This window comes from Taeniopygia guttata, chromosome 6 (assembly GCF_048771995.1).
Source record: "Taeniopygia guttata chromosome 6, bTaeGut7.mat, whole genome shotgun sequence".
NCBI lineage: Eukaryota > Metazoa > Chordata > Aves > Passeriformes > Estrildidae > Taeniopygia > Taeniopygia guttata.
In genome coordinates, this window is record NC_133031.1 from 18943313 (window position 1) to 18960727 (window position 17415).

A 17415-nucleotide genomic window follows, 5' to 3' on the forward strand; every position below is an offset into this window, starting at 1 on the left:
TACAAGGAATCAATTATCCACTGAGGGACTGCTACTAGAGAAGTTACTCAAAGAATAAATAATAAACTTGCTCCTTTCTGTGCTAGTTCTCTCCATAAAATACAGGCCTGTGATCACTTTTTTTTTTTTTAAACAGCAGAAGGCTGTCTAGTTATATTCTTGTTTCACTTTCAGTATTCTTCAGGTTTAGTTAATTTCACAGGCCAGGGAACAGAGATGATTCTATGATTCCACTGGATCTGGCTCAATAGGATTCTTTCCACCCTATTTCCCAGATGTACATTTGATTTTTCTTATGCTATCCCTGATACAATAATCCTTCAGCTTGATGTTTTACATTGCCTCTTTTCAGCCCCTTGTTCTCCCCACAGCAGAGCTGGAAGGCAGGGAACTGAGGATCCCTGTTCTGAGCCAGCCCCCTGCATGTGTCTTGACCACGCTGGTTAACAGAGGCTCTGTTGTGCTCTGCACTGATAGAAATGTCCCAGCCAAGGGAGTGAAAGGCAGAGGATAGGTTCATATTATACAATGTTCGTGCTATCAAAATACAGCTGGACCTAAAGAGCCTATTCAGAAGCTCTAGATCGTGCTTAAAAAGTAAATAAGGTGTCTCTAGCACAGCTGCCTTGAAAATGCAGCTTAGTGAAACATTTCAGACCATTTTACAAAGTAGCATAAGAATCTGGGGATGTTCTCTTGGCTTCCTTATGTACCAAAAGAAAAATGGATGAGATTAAACTTTAAATACTGATGCAGCATGTTTGGTTAATGACCAGAGAAATGGCATAATATTTTGCCAAAAGCAAGAGACATGCAACTTACTGCCCTAGCTGATGTAAATTAGAGCTTCTTTTAAGGTCTGTCATTAGGTGTAAAAGCTACCTAGGCAAACAAGCCTGGGCACTTGCACCAGTCCTATCCCCAAAAAAGCACTTTATGAACTCTATTGGTGTAACTCTGTAATCCCCTCACCTGAGATCCAAGGTGATGAAATCTATGGACTCTGCCCACAGGGGAAAGAGAGATGCTGTTGTGTCTGCTTAGTTCTCATGTTAAAAACAACCCTTGCAGAAAGCAAACCTTGATGGTGAAACAGCTCAAAGCAGCAGCACTCAATTCTTCGGGAGTTGCCCCCTCAGAATAACCAAATAGAGACAACCATAACAGTGCTGGGCTCACATGGGGAAACTGTGAGAGCTCTGAATGAAGCTATTGCCAGGGACCCAGGGACAGTACACAGACATCTTTGTGGCTCTGAAAAGCACAAACTCCCTGTTGCCTCCCAGCAGGAGTCTACTCCTGACCTACTTTTGGCCAATAGACTTCACCAAGGCAGGACATACTCCTTGCCTATGTGCAGGAGATGACTGAGAATTGTGTGTCTGCACACAATTCAACCCAACTTGTTCTCCATTAACTTTGCTATGATTTGTTTTTTCATCATCTGTACAGTTCATGATTTCTCAATAATCATAGAACTTCATTCTTAAAACCAAGAAACATTAAAAATGTTTAGTTTTTAGCTTTAGGGAAATGTGAAAAGAGACAAGCTTACAAAAATAAAACAGATGGGCTGACTGTAAGGGAAGAGCATTGCTTCTACTAACAGAGGAGTGATGCCAGTGCATTTGAGATGCCTTACCTTATCCCCTGGCTGTGGTCTCATAAGAGAGACTTGGTCATAGCCTCGTCGAACCAAAGCCCACAGTGCATCAAGTTTACCCTGCAATTAAAAAAAGAGAGATACAAGATATGACCAAGAAATGAAATGTGGTAAACATAGCTTGAGATTAAACAATTTTTTCTGCGTTAAGTTGTCTGTACACAACTAGTCTTGTACCCTGGCCTCTGTACACTTTATCTGGACAACCAGAAGAACCTCAGTGGGGTAATACCAAATATGCAGTGAGGATGAGAGCAGATTAATGTGAACAACTCCCTTAAGAGGCACAATTAGACAGGTGTTACTTTAAAGTGCTAATCTTACTTTAGGTGTTACAAAAGGCAGAATAAAAGTACAGTACTGATGGGAAGAGAACTGACACATGGATAAACAGCCAGAAGAACATCTGCCTAGGAATGCTTTAAAATTCACAGACGCTTTCCAGAAACATTCAAGCACTATTCAACTGATCTGTAAATAAGCAGGGGAGGGGGGAGCTCATCCCACAAAGCACTGTTTTGGGACATGGCCATAGATTCCTGGGATGAGCATGGTATGCTGCAGCCTTGACTGTGCTAGCCCTCAGCTTCCTTCTGCAAGCAGAGATAACAGCTCTTCCCTGCCTTTAGGGTTGTGTGAGGTTACATACATTAAAAGACATTGAAACACCAGATATTATAATGACATGGGAGAACTGAGGGTGAAAGTATGGGGAGACTAAATGACTTGCCCAAAAACCAAACACTACTGTCTTGTGGTTGAACTAAGGGGAAACAGATCTGGATCCCAACCCAAGCTTTAGCCACAATGCAGTCAAAGCAAGGACAGTGCCCTTTATCTGATCCTTTTCTATGCTGCCTTGAGATGCCAGAAAACAGCATCTGCCCTCCCTAAGGTTCAAGGGATCAGCTGTTGCACCCCAAGAGTACCTGAAAAGAGTGTGACCTGAGGAAAGGAAGATCTCTGCTTGTGCCCTCTACTCTTCTCAAAAAATAGTGGCAACACAGTGCCAAGTGAAATATACATTCCAAAACCAGGCAAAGATGAGGATTAATGGCTACTTTTCTAAATAGGCTCTCTTAGCTCTGCTGAAAGAAAGGCTGTGCTAAGAAAGTGGGATATAGCATCTTATGTGACACAAGAGACTTGCTAAAATGGAGGGTCAGACACATTACCTTGATCGGAGTGTACCATTTTCGCTGGGAAGGTGGTTTTCTCACATGGGGCTTCTTTGGCTTGGGTTCCCATGGCTCATACTCCTGTTCTGGCAACTTAATAATAGCATTCTTGGGTTTCTCCAATTTTGCTCCTTCCTCTGTTGACCCCTTGTCTCCCCATCTCACCTGAAGTCAGGAGAGCACACTGTAAGAATACACTTCAGCAGTCCCCACCAGCAGGTGGTTTACACAGATATTAATCTAGTTCCCATCAGATGACCAAGTGCTAGCAGAATTAGGTCAAATTTATGAAAGTATCAAACTCCTACCATAATCAGAAATACACATTTAAGAATAAAACAGTCTCATTCAAAAACTGCTGGAACTACTTAACCTTTGCACATTCCAATAATCTAAGGTGTTGTGGGAATTCACAGCATCTGGGGCAGAGAAGAATCATTAAAGAGGTGGTAAGAGCTCTAAGATGATTGAGTTAACCCAGCACCATTAAACCATATCTTGAGTGCCATACCCACACACCTTTTCAACAATCCCAGGGATGGTGATTCCATCACTTCCCCAGACAACCTGCTCCAACTTCTATTCACCCTTTCAGTGAAGAAATTTTTCCCAGTATCTAATATTTTAATATCTGATTTTGTTGTCTGACTTAGTTCAAGCAGAAAAATAACTCTGCATTCAAGAACAATATATGATCCATGGTGTCACAGTCAGCATACATTCTCAGCATCAAGGATAAAATTCTTCCAAGGAAAATGGTTAAAGATATTAAGATGCAATACTTCATCTGCAGTCTTACAGGAACTTGCTGAGAAGCCTCCCTTTCCATAGAAACCAGGCACTGCATAGACAGCACCTTCAAATATAAAATCAGTGTACCTTTCCCCAAATTTCCCCTGACAAGAGAACTGGCTGCAACTGCACCAAAGGGTTTGACTCATGAGAATAAAGATTCTTTTGGTGCTTATCTCATTTCTTAACCTGCAAATTTTCTCTAGCTCTTAATACTAGATTAATTTAATTATTCATGCAAATGATAGCAGCTTGATGCCTGTTACTTGGACACAAGGTGCAAATTAGGTATACAAGCCCTGATTAAATCCTAGTCTCCAGTCCTCTTCAAAAATCACATGAAAACACGGTGGTACAATTTTCAATTAAATGTGATGGTGTTTATAATATTAAAGAATAAGCCAAATACCTCCATCCTCTTAATCCCACCAACACCTCGACCTCCATAATAAGATGCATCCACGGTTGGCCACTTCTTCTTTGGCAATCCATCTTCATCATCTGAGTCCTGTGGGAAAGACAGGGAGATATTAATGCTGTTCTCACATAAAAAGCATAAACTGTGGAAAACAGCTGAATATCCTAAGGTCAAATCCTTGGATATCTGGCCTTGTGTATTACGCTTATTTGCTGACAAAAACCAAGAAAGACATTTGCCTCTGCAGCTGCAATTTTAACTAGGAAGCTGGAGAGGATTGCCTATTCCTTTGCCCAGGCTGCTTTTATTTAATCAAATACACACAGAGCTCCAAAATCTCAACTGATTTGTAAGGAAAGGCAAAGTGTAGATGTATTGTACATATACTGGCTTGCCACTGTGCTATGCAGAAAATGCAGTGATGAGTTAGCCCAGAGAAATAATTTCTTAATTGCACTTTTAGAACTTATTGCCACCTAACAGAGGAAAAATGCAACCACCGCTGAGTTTTCTAACATGTGCATCAGACCTTTTTCTCGTGGCAGCTGTAACCAGTTACTCTATTTGATGCTTTGTGGAGTCTGGCTCAAGCTATACAGTTTGAAATAGGGTTCAGACAGGAGTATCTCAACTGTTGGGGAGATCAGAACCAGAGTAATCATAAAGACTGAAGATTATTTGTCTGGAACATGTGAGAGTCTGAATCAGGAATTAACTTCTGGTTAATTTTTCTGTTCTTGCCTAACTAAAAGCTGGCAAATGGTTCTGGATCAACAAGCCTGGGAACACATCTCCAGCTCTAGCATCTTGAGCCAAGAGAAGTAATTGTGACTTCTCAGACTCCATATCATTCATTACACTAAGTCAAGGCACCTGTAAGTCCCAGCCTGACACTCTCCAAGTACACACGTGGCTGAGGAGAGGGCACAACAAACCTCCTACAATATTTCCTTCATTCCTCAAATAACTGTGCCTCATGCTTATATGCAGACATGCATGCTGCTCTTGGATTGGCCATGCACAGTGCTCTGTCCTACTGTTCCTCAGTAAAAGGACGTTTCTAGAAACACTACCTGCACTTACTTTTTAATTAAAAAAACTCCAAAAAATCAAAAAATTAACTGAAAGCCAAATACTACAGACAGATGTAAATTACTGATACATCACTAGATGGCATTTTCACAAAACTACCCTACATATTTCTATTGGAATGGAAAAGGAATTAAGAGCCCAAAAGACAATAATAGCTTTTTGAAACCATGCTTTAATTTTTTTCATTTGTTTGTATTTACCTCTTAGGTTATGCCTTAGAGAAAGGTTATTCAGTGACATGTGGTCTCACAGCTACAGTTCAACAGGTCAGTTCCTCCAACAAATTCTTTAGTATCTCCAGGCAAGGCTAGAGCTGACATTTGCATTAACTAATAAGGGGAGTTTCAGTTTGGGGTTTTTATTGTTATGGTTTGGCTTTCTGGTATTTGTTTTACTTTTTTTGTTTGTTTGGTTTTTTTTGTTTTTGTTCCTGCTATTTTGTTTTTTCCTAAATCGGGGGAAAAAATATACAATGAAGGTATTGTGGTTTGGTGTTGGGTCTGTTGTTTTTTCAGAAAGCTTTTTTTTTTAAGAGTACAACAAATACAAAAATTTTATCCCATTTCATGCCAATTTAAACCAGTACCCAGTGAACTGCATCGGCATTTTAAATTCATTTGTATTTGATTTCATTGTGAACATGATTACTATTTAAGATACACTGCCTCATCCATGCAATGTAACAGATTTCAAGTGTTCATGTCTAACAGCTCTTACTGCTGGCAAGCCTGACTCTAGCAGGACAAAGCCAATAGCAACAGCTGGTACTTTTCTAGTTGATAAGGGATTTATAACAAATATTCCCTACACTGAACACACAGCAAAGCAACATTAATACCTACCACATGGAAATCTAATGCTTGTGCTTTAGAACAAGTTTTACACACCTATATTTAGTTTAATAGTAGCAATACCACACTATATCAGCTGAAGGGCAGGTAACCATACCTAGGGAGCCTAATACTAATGTAATGAAATTCATCACACAGTTACAATTATTATAATGCACAAATTATCACAACTCATACTAGATAAAGCCAAGGCCAAGAAAAGGGATGGATAACATCCGTATTCTGTGTTATTCCTGGAGGCTTACATCAGTTTATTCTCTTTGATTGCACTTAAAATTACAAAGCATCCAGAACTTCAGCAGGGCTGTGATGCTCTCTGAAAGCTCCTTCAAATGCAGCCAGCATGGCTACAACTGCAGGCTTTGTGAAAGCACTAATCACACTAACCCCAGCATGAATTCTGGTGTGCATTCTGAAGTTAAATTGTCACAGTGCTGCTGCTGAGGACAAGTAGCAGGATCACACACACACTAGTGGTGGCCTCTAGCAACCTCAAAACAGCAGCTGTGGTTGCCTTCCTACATTCATGCCAAGTTACAGCAAGTTAACAGTAAACTATAGGCTTCTCTTGTGGGTTAGGCAAGTATTTTTCCATTATTTAATTGTCTATGCCTAGGAAAGAAAAAGGCAGGCATAGGTTTTCTCTGGTGGTGCTTTTATTTACTACTATTATTTTAATGAAACTATTATGGTGAAACTAAACTGAGGTGAGGGTCAGTGAGAGCTAAATACAATCCCGCCTCACACAGCTCAAAACCTAAATGGAGAAAGGCTAAATGTCCTTCCAAAGGTCACTCTGCAGAAGAGCCACAGCCAGGGCAGGCTTTTGTCTCCCCTCCTGTAGCAAAGCCACAAGAATGTGGCCTTTGCTGTTCTTTTTTCCAGCTGCCAGACTGTTCCTTACTACCAATCTGGGCTAAACTCTGCTGAGAACAATGGCAGCTTTACTGGAGGAGGGACAGCTGTCAGCACAGCTTGAGAATCTAAGATTTGCTTACACACCTGTTCAATGTACAGCAGAAGGAACAAAATGCCATAGGAACTGTGGGCCTGTGGATTTTTGAGTTATGCAGCTGTTTTCACCCTGGATAGAAGCAGTTTTGATGTATGCATTTAAAGAGGCCAGAAGGCAGAAATAACTGTGCTGACCCAGAGCACTTCCTCTCACAGCCTTTGAGGTGTCATTAAGACACCTACAGGGCTGACATTCCTGGGCAGCCACTACAGTGGCTGCAGGCAGTGCCACAGCTCAAAAATAGCACACTTACAGGCTCTGGAGGCGGTGGTGGAGGTGGCTCCTTGATCACCTGGAATAAACAAATAATGGAGAAATCTGAGACAATGGTAGGGTTCATCCATCTCAATATTATGTCCTCCCTGCTTTCTTGCCCATGTCACAAATGACTCACGCTGCTTCATTCCCCCTTATTCAATCCTCTGATTAGCCCCATTAAAAATGAACCCAGATGAGATGAAAAATAACATATAATTACCAAGTTAGTGCAAAGATATTATTTCAGAATCTGCAGCTCCTCTGAATAAACTAAAGAAACCCCAACAACAAAATGCAAAAAAACCCCTAACTCTTGTCTTTAAAGAAGACTGTAACAACTTGTGCACACATTAGTAAATCAATTCCATTACACCATTATGCAGCAGGTTTCAAAGCTGGTCCAAAGGAGGTCTTGATCCCTACAGAAACTTAAGTCACATCCATGAGCTTATTTAAAATTCTCATTCAATGTAAAAATCACATAGGCCTTGAAACAATCAAAAGCCCAGACAAGAGTAACTTCAACATGCACTTTAAGCAAATTGTTCCATCAGGGCTTTACAAATGTGGTGTTTTTTTTAAAGCAAGGTTAACCACCCACTCCAACACTTTAACTCTGTGCTTTGGCAGAGAATAGATGAAACCAAGTCAATAGAACAAAGAAACTGTACTTACCACTGTGCAGCAAAGGGGCCAAAACCACCACAGAAGAGCCAGAGCCAGCAGCAGAAAGAGAATCAGAAGAGCAATGAAAAGGATGGTCCCAGTCAGCTGCAAACAAGATGATTATTTCTCAGTTACCTTTGTATGCCTCAAAGAAGGCAGGAGTTCTGAAGTTGCACATTTAGAGTCAGCTTTCCCTCACTACGAAGTCTCAGGTAGATTGTGCAGTCAATCCCTGTTATCATTAGGATCACATCAGAGTCTGAGGTCACAAAACCAGGGAAGCATCTCCTCTTTGCAGTTCATAGCCCACTAGACTCAAGAAGGTTAAACTTGTATACAACTCATTCTGGACAAGTCCCTTACTACTGTCAGAATTGCATTGCAAACTACATGACCACAGACCCTGAGGTGTGCAGAGTAACCTTTCATTCTAGAGATGCAGAATATGCAAATGCTGATATTCAAAGAATGGGAATACTGGAGTTCAGACCTTATGGATAACTGTTCACATGCCAATATCATAGAACAGAGCACCACTTGCTCAGTGCATCAGCTTCCAAGCTGCCTGTGTTGCCTCTTGACTCAAACTACTCACACAAACTCAGCCTAGGTGATTATGCAAACCAGTCAGTAATGCTGTTTATTCTCGGTAAATAGGGCTAGTTTGACTATTTTAGAATGAGATACTGAAATCATTATCTTAAGCATTTCTGATTCTTATATCCACTGATCTCTCTGCAGAGAACAGTGAGACTCTGGGGATGCTGAGCTAAGGGTCTATACCTTCAAAGTCAAAGTCAAATTTTCTTTAAAATTACTAGAAACAAACAAACAAAAAATCAAGTGTTAACACTTGAAATCAGCTTTACAGAGCAACTGAGAATCAGAGAATCACAGCTCTGATTTTTCCATGTAAATCCTGATGGATCCTTTGCACTTGGAGCATTTAATGTTAGTGCATTCAGAAAATATATTAATTCTCTATTGCTCTGATTGACTACAGGAATCAGGCTATCATATGCTGCTTGCTTCCTGCAGTACATACAGAGCACATGGCTTTTGGGAAGTAAACATTTGTTTCACATGGGCAATGGCATGCTGAGACATGCCCTATCCTTGTATTGGGTTCTGGAGTGATATTAACTTCAGCTCTCATGTTTCAGCCAATTTCTTTTCTTAATATACACTGGGAAAAGAAACTTCTTTAATGGTAGATTTTCAAAATTTGAGAAGAGGTTCAATTCACCAGCAACAGAGATATCAGGGAACAGGAAAAACTTAGCAGGAAACTAGAGGAAAGCCTGGGGCTAGGAAGATGTGAAAAGAGCTTGAAGAAAGGTCTGTCAATCAGGCTGAGAAAAGAGGAGCTGGCTAGAGAGGAAGCTGTAAGAGATTTTCAAAGGATAGGTGGAAGGATAAAGGGAAAGAAGCCAAATTCCAAAAGTGATTTCTATATGATAAAGTCCATGAGAGTCACATTATTATCTGAAACTTGCTGAATTTCCATGACACCAGAAACTGATGCTTAGCCCCTTCTTACAAGAGGGATTCCCTTCACTGTTCTAAGTGCATTTGTTTTCCCCTCAGACAATGAAAAAGCTGAGGGTGGAAAGCACCAGCTGGTAAGACCTTTGCAAAGTCTGGGTGAGATCCTGAATGACTGACTTAGGTGGTACCTAATTCTCTCTCAGGCCAATTCCTAGAGCTGTCAGGACTGACACATTCAATATGGGACTAACACAAAGACAGCTCCTACTCTATGCTTTTAGGCAGGTACCCCAGTATCCCATATTTGTGTGACAGCATTGCCATCCCTACACTGCTCTGTGGCTTTTCGTTATAGATGCAACAAACCAACCTGTTTCAGGATATGCTGTCTGGCTCACCTTCATTTGGCCAGGGAGGAGCTGGATTGCTCCAAAATGTGCCAGACTCCCTGCTCAAACAAGTCCTGTTAGAGGACACAGAACCCAGCTGCAGTTCAGTGCTAAGCCCCCCTCTCTGTCCCTCCCATGGCCCCATGTACAACTAATGCACCTGGAAAGCAGATACTCGAAGAGAAATGAATTCTCAGTGAAGTCAGTTTGCTGAGAAAAGGGGGAGTAAAAATCAAGCATAACTTTACAAAATATTGCTGCACGCCTTAAAAACAAATCCAAGCACAGCAGCAATGCAGTACCACTGCTACTATTACTCCAAACACACATTACCTCCTTGTTTTGTAGCCTTTGTTTCCAGGCATTGCTTTTCCCATGCTAACTGCACATATAAATTGCTGAGACATTTGCCAGCAGTAGCTCAGGAGCTGCTGGCAGCAAGAAGCTAAAGAGTCTTCTTTTAATGATTTTAATGATACAAAGCACCATAGTGAGGCTGGACTTTGAAAAGAAAATAGCAGACTTCATGCAGCTGAGCAGAAATAAGCACGGGGATCACACAGAGGCTTTTGGATTATAGTGAAGATACTTACTGTACAGAAAAGACAGAAGGACCAGCTGGGGAGGAGAGCTGAGCAGGCCAGCTGACTGGCACCCACAGAAAAGGAAACAGGAGGGGAAAGGAAATGGAGGGAGTCTCTAAAACGAGAAGAGTGAAATGCATGAAATTCAGATAAAGTTGGAAACTGAACTGTCAACCTCCCTGCTTATGGGACATAACAGGAGTGAGACAGTATTTTTCTATCAGCTGCAAATCAGGCTTCCTGCCTCCTTCACATTCAATCTGCAAGAGGTTGGTCAAAAACTGTCAGATTGACATGACTGGAGATTGGATTCTTCTTTTTATCCTAAGGCTACCAAAAGGAAAAGCTTCCTCCATCCATGCTCTGGCGTTTAGGAACCCTGCTTAGGGTTGACACTTCAGTCTTCATCAGAAATAGATTACATATGGGTAACTAAATGCACCAGTTAACACTTGTGTTTCACTGCAGACTTGAAAGGTTTTACTGTACCTGAGGTAAAAGAGTGAAGTTAAATGTGAAAATATCAGTCTTCAGTATGGAAAATTTGGAAGCAAGTTTTAGCAAAATAAAAATAATCCCATAAAGAAACAAACACAACTCTGCTATATTGTGTCCCTACAACCCAGACTGTTCCAGCATTCTAGTGTGATATTTCCCACCTTCATGGCTGCAAACATCAGAAAATTAGATTTACAAGTTCCAGTCGCCTCTATCTGCATTCCTGCCCTTCTGTTCTCCAGCTGTCAAAATGGCTAACAATGATTACAAACCAATATGACAGCATTTGGCAGAGGCTATAAAAGTCCTTTTGACACTAATAACAATACTCAAACTGCTATCAGGTACTTCAGCCAAGTTGGTTTAGACCAAAAGCACAAGGTCACATATTTAATTACTGTATTTGCTCACACCAGCTATGGGCACTGACTATTTTTACCCCAAGGCAAGGAAGACAACTCTTTATCTATTAGTCAGTTTCCTAATTTTATTTATTTGATTCTAAAAAATCAGATTTTGATAAAGGATCATTCCTTGTTTGTCCCTGACACTCCACCTGGTCTTTCTGACCACATGATGCAGGACAGACTCACTGTCCTTTCTCTCTGTGGCCTTTCCAGATACAAGTCCTAACAGTTGTGCCTTTTATCCCAGATCCCATCTGGGACTCCAAGGCTCAATAGAGTGTTGCTCCCTGATGCTCCTTTGATCATTTTCTCAGATCTCCTTCTGTTAAGTTTTGAGAATCTCTCTCCTGGGGTAGGAATGGGCTGGGTGCCTCTTATTCTAGTTTTTTACTCAGAAGTCTATTATGAACTATCCACCATCAATAACAATTTGACCTTAAGTAGCCCTGGTTATTTTCCCAAGAGCTGCTGGGATCGCTCAGCAGCAGTGACACAGAAGCTGCAGAGAGGTCAGACTCACTCAGGGAGGCTTTGCCTGAAGAACAACCATTTCTTTCCAAGGTCTCATGGTTCCTCTGTCAAGCCCCATTGGAATTACTTACACAATGTGTGCTGGTGATGCTGACAGAGCTGGAGATGAACGTTAGCCCGTTGTTCATGCTGACTTGTAGGAAAACAACCCTAGAGCACAAAACAGATATGTTTATTTTTAGTGTCATCTTTACACTCATTGTTACCTTTATTCTGTCTCTGTTTTAACCATTGGTGTATGAGCATGCATGGACCCCTGTTGAGTCAGGGCATTTTCATGGCCTCAGGAACTTACCTGCATGTGCCTCCCTGCTTACCCAGGATTCACCCTTTTTATATTACCTTAGTTGGGCTGGTACATATGCTCTTTATTAAAAAAACACATCCCACCTGGGGCAAAGGGCACCAGGACAGTGAGTCATAACAGAATGCCTCAGACAACAGCAATACTACTGTACATAGCACAGGAAACTTTAGGACTTTTTTATTTATTTAAAGAAACCCTTCTTCAATGAATCTCAGAGTGTGTTCTTTTGTATCCAAGCAAATCCAGAACATCTGCACTGAGATCAAGAAGGGTAAAAACACTGAAATGCCAGTGAAATTCAAGAATAATCTTCCCTAGTCATTCTCCAATATCAGAGAAAGGGCCCGGGGGGAGAAAAAAAATTAAAGTAACAATAAAAAAATGACAAAACTCCACCAAATTAATTTCCTTCACTGACAAATACAAAAGGCAAGGGAGGTATTCAGCTGTAGCCCCAGTACAGTATATTAGCACCCACAAGATCACCTAGGAAAAAGGTGCATGTCTCCCAGAAGTATATAGGACAAAAAAGGCTAAAAAATATCAACACTAGACACAGCACAGCAAAATACAGGAAGCCACATATACAGTAACAACAGAGAATTCAAATCAAGCATCTTCTTTCCATCAAAATTAAAAGTCTGTCTTGAATTTAATTACCTTTTGATCTGAAACAACAGGATATAGGAAGAGAGGAGGAATCACCATTCTGTGATTCTATGATGTGGGGCCATGGTCCAAGAAGACCTTTGGTTAAACTGTGCTGAAGACCCACCATTAAATAGAGCTATTTTGGCTCACACTAGGAAAGGATTTGGCACAAAGGAGATGACTGCAATATGACACACATGAATACAAATTTATGACATCTTCACCCAGAAGTCCACTCTCTCAACACACGCTGGAAAGCAATACTCACTGTCCAGCATCTTCTATCACTGGGGCAGGGCAAAGTAAGTACGTATCATGAACAAAAGTCGGCTTTTCATCTGAAAGGAAATGAACATAACTCTCAGGGATGAAAAAATTAAATTGTTTCAAGCAGGCCCCTTGGGATGTGACAGCCACACAAGGGCACACATCTTCCCCCCTCCTTGCTTTCCACTTCTCCATGATTCAGCAGTGTTAATCCTGTCACTTTCAAAAGTCACATCCAGAAAGCCAAGTCCTGTGAATACAGTCAGGATGCCCAGCAGTAATCCTGTACTGCCACTCCACCAAAAGTGTGTAAGCTGAGGCACAAGAGCAGACACCACTCCAGTGACTGTAGCTTAGCTCTGAATGGCCAGCAAACACCTGTGCTGCCAGTGGGAAAGAGTCATACCCAAGGGAATAAAGGGCTAATAAAGGCTGCCATCTTAATTTGTACTTTTGAGGCTTGTTTACTCTTTATGTAGGAAAAAAAAATTAACTCAAGCAACAACAGATTTGTAAGAGTTCCTTCATGCTTCACCCCCTTCAAGCACACCTGAAGACAGAACTCATTTCCCTTCCTTGGCAGGGAAATGAGTGATAAAGGCATGGAAATCAGTGATATGTTTTAGGGAGGGAAAAAAAGCCAGCACAGATCAGCATCTCATCACAACATCTGTTGCAAATTTAACCCAAGGAAAACAGCATGGATTTGGAATGGAATGAGAGTAGTTTTCCTCCTGTGTATTTCCAGGCCCAGGTCAGCACTCACTGTGTGAAGCCCAGTCAAGGTGCTAATGATTTGGGTCAGGGAACAAAAAGCAAAAAGTCTGTCAAACTGATAAATCACAAAAACCAAATCCTGGTTAAAGCATATCTCAAGACCACCAGAGCTGACTGACTGCAGCATCAGCAAAGACAAGTGGGATGGGAAATGAAGGAGTAATTCATGTGTTCCCTCTTTCCCTCTTGTAAGTTAATTCACTGCTTGGGAAGGCACCAGTCTGGCCACGACAGCATATGAAAGCCTCTACTGTGCTCAGGCCACAAGGGCAGCATGTATGAAATGGGAGCAGAGCTCCTCTCGCCACACCATATTTCACTCTGCCAGACACACACGGCTTCCCAGGAATGAGAGAGGACTGCTGAGAAACTGGACACTCCATCTTTTTTGGCCATTCAGTCCTTTGCCTGGCTGCTGAGACAGCACACAAAAGACCCTGTTCAGCACAGCAATGACAGGGAGTTTCCATGTTACACAGTCACAGTGATGGGACCAGCAACTGGTGTCAGAGAGGAGCAGAGAGTGCCTGGGAGGTCTGGCTTTGCGGCAATTGTCTCCTGAACTGGTGACTAAAAACTCTGAAAACACCACCAGGGGATCAAGATAGCAATATTTCTTTTTACTGCTGATAGATAAGGGAATAGGAAGCAATTTTAAGTTTCCATCTTAAAGCCTGATCCCCAGTCCTCTCTCGCTACATGCAGCACCCACATGGATCACTACAACAGTGCTAAGGTCACTGTACAGCAGCATGTCCCATGTAAGTGCTCACTACACAATGCCCACAGGTCACTGCACTGAATAAGGATGAATTTCAAGCTTCTTTTAAGTGCACACCTCTATCCCAGCTCCCTCTCACATCTGCTGCAAGGACTCCCCTTAACATGGATGAGAAATGGCCCGTGGCCCGTGAGGTGACACAGCCACAGGGGTCACTGCAATCCCACCAGCCCACAAACTTACTGATAGTAAGGCTGTCATTGAGCTTGAAGCTGCAGAGTACCTGGTCGATATTTCTTGCATGATAAAAGCCGTTGCCTCTTACCACAACTTGAAAGGATTCTGTAAGCAAAAATATAAAAGATTTCTTATTTATTTATGAGAAATAAATCAAATACAGCTTTTCTCTGCTCAGAGTGACCTGAATCAACACATGACAGTTGCTGTTCTCTGCCCTATGCCTGAAATAAAACATCCACACAGACGCTCCCTTTATTCAGGAGCAATGTCCAAGAGTGCTACAGAGACATTAGTGCTTCAGAGTCTTCTCTTTGTCTCAAGTCAGCTCCCACAAGTGCAATGCCTTAAAGGTGCCACAGTAAAACTAAGTCGGACTTGACTGCTGTCATCTCATGGTTCCTCCATGGCTTTTGGGACAGACACCTTTGCCAACCACCTGTACCAGTCCTCCCTCTTAATCTTCACGGCAGATGGCACTAGGCTTTCAGCAGAGCTCTGTTCAGGAAGGTGCTGACAGACAGAACTCCTCTCAACCTCCTCTGACTCAAAGCTCCAACAACAAAAGTTTGCTATTTTCCCTCCTTTTTACTGTGCACAGGTGAAGCCCAACACGGAGCCACAGTCCCCTTTCTGCTAGGGTGAGCCTGAATTGCCAGACTAGGCAGAAGATGCACCAGGAAGGGAAGTGGCAAGGGAAACTTCCCTCTAGGACACAAAAAGCCATTGTGGCTGCTACACTGACCACAGAGAAACGATCTTTAATGCAGGTGGAGAGACATGTTAGAAGTTTGTTCTGTTCCCAGCACACTTTAGAAACTCCCTTTGACACTGCAGACAAGCAGCCAGCTGACAGCTGAGATTGCTGGCACACAGCAAGGGAAAGCACTGAAGTTGCACTTTCATGCATGAACTTCCTACTTTAACCAAATACATCAAATACTCTGAGCAGCATTTGAGATCAGCCCAATATAAGGAATATAACAGCACAACACATGAATAATTATTCTTCAAGCTTCACATTGAGAAAATATGAATAAATTACATAATACTCCATTAGCAGTGAGTAAAACCATGAACCAGTCTACATGCATCATCATTTATACTTTGGTGAATATACAAAAAAGGAGAACAAAATAATGTTGGTAGGATTGAGGGGAGCTGTACATAATTTTTAGTGATGTAAGATTTGGCTTTTAGCAACATTCCATACAAGGCACTAGCATGTCATTCGTATGCTTTGGAGGAACGATCTTTATTGGATCACAGTACATGAGGCCCAAAGGTGCCTGAAATACATTCAGCCTCATCTGCCTGCACTTCTTTTGCAAGGCAAGCTAGCACAAGGACCTGGAACACTTTGCTTTTCTGTACAAATAGCTTGTTTTTGTCACAAACTCTCACTCATTGCCATTATCACTGTATTGAGATCTAATGCAAGTCCAGGTGAATTGGACTGGGGCATTTAAAAATTACAATAATGCACTGGAAATCCACACTCTGGTTTTCATTGTGGTAATTTGCTCTAGACCAGGGCTCTGAACTGACAAAAGCTACAAAGTGCATGGGAATTAAAGAAGGTATTTTGGGAGGAGAAAAAGAAAGTATCTACTAGAGTGCATTTTTAAATGAAACATGTGCTTAGGTATCTTGCTGAAGAAAAATTATAAAATTTGAGATCTTCATGAGTACACCAAGAGCCAAATACACAAATCCAGAAAGTGGCCTCTTTTTAATGGAAAGGGTTTTACATCTTGGTTCTCACTGGGGGTAATGAACATTTCTTTAAACAAATGAAAATGTACTGCAGGGCAGATTGATCTGCTTCTTACTCCAATAAGAATCTTGAGTTACTCTTAGTCAGATTTGTGCCTTGAGCCATTCCACATCTACCCAGTTGCAATACTGAGAATTATGAGCATCCCTTTTTTTGCCAGCAGAGATGAGAGTCATGACCAGCCCTGAGGGCACCTGGGCCTCCGCCCACCCACCAGAACTACCTGCCTGGGACCATACACTGGCAGACTTGCTTGCAACCAGCTCACTTCAGTGGCACAGAACACCCAGCCAAGATGATAATTTTTCCCCATCTCAATTTTATATTTTAGAAGAAGCTTGCTGAAACAAAATTGCACTGGAATTTTTCTTCCCCTTCTCATGAATTAATGGCCTTAAAAGGCAGCAATCACAAAACCTTAATCGGTGGCTTCAAAAAGATGCCGCAAGTAAGAAAATTTCAACACAAGACATCAAAGGTAAAAGCTACATCTAGAAGTTTAGTCTTGTCAGGACAATTTACCTCTCCTGCCGTTCTTTTCACCATGACTGCCACTCTGCACAGTCAGTTGTGAACAAGTGATTGGGCAGTAACCTGTCCACCAACACAAGCAGAAAATACAGCAGACTTGCAGGGAAACAAACAGCAGGTACCCGGTTTGCTGCTGCTGTTCAGCGGCCTGCCCCCTTGCTTGCTCCGGAGCATTAACGTGTTCTGGGTGATGCTCTGTTGAAATGGCTAATTCCATTTAATTTTGCACCCTGGCTCTGGCTGCGTCCTTTTCTTCCTTAGTTACTGTCAGATCATGGATTGCAGCTTTTGACAAGACAGCGAAGGGAAAAAGGTCA

At 41.8% G+C, this 17415-nt stretch overlaps 1 protein-coding gene across 1 annotated transcript in view; it reads right to left on the minus strand.

Annotated features, from left to right (window-relative positions):
* The window catches only part of ANTXRL (ANTXR like), a 56933-nt gene that overhangs the window by 19258 nt on the left and 20260 nt on the right, over window positions 1-17415 (minus strand). The window contains exons 10-17 of the mRNA XM_002194871.6: window positions 14797-14895; window positions 13057-13126; window positions 11902-11980; window positions 7943-8038; window positions 7263-7301; window positions 4043-4141; window positions 2839-3006; window positions 1643-1723 (exon numbers count right to left, since the gene is read on the minus strand). Coding sequence (XP_002194907.5) covers window positions 1643-1723; window positions 2839-3006; window positions 4043-4141; window positions 7263-7301; window positions 7943-8038; window positions 11902-11980; window positions 13057-13126; window positions 14797-14895 — 731 coding nt within the window. The remainder of the gene's footprint in view (window positions 1-1642; window positions 1724-2838; window positions 3007-4042; window positions 4142-7262; window positions 7302-7942; window positions 8039-11901; window positions 11981-13056; window positions 13127-14796; window positions 14896-17415) is intronic.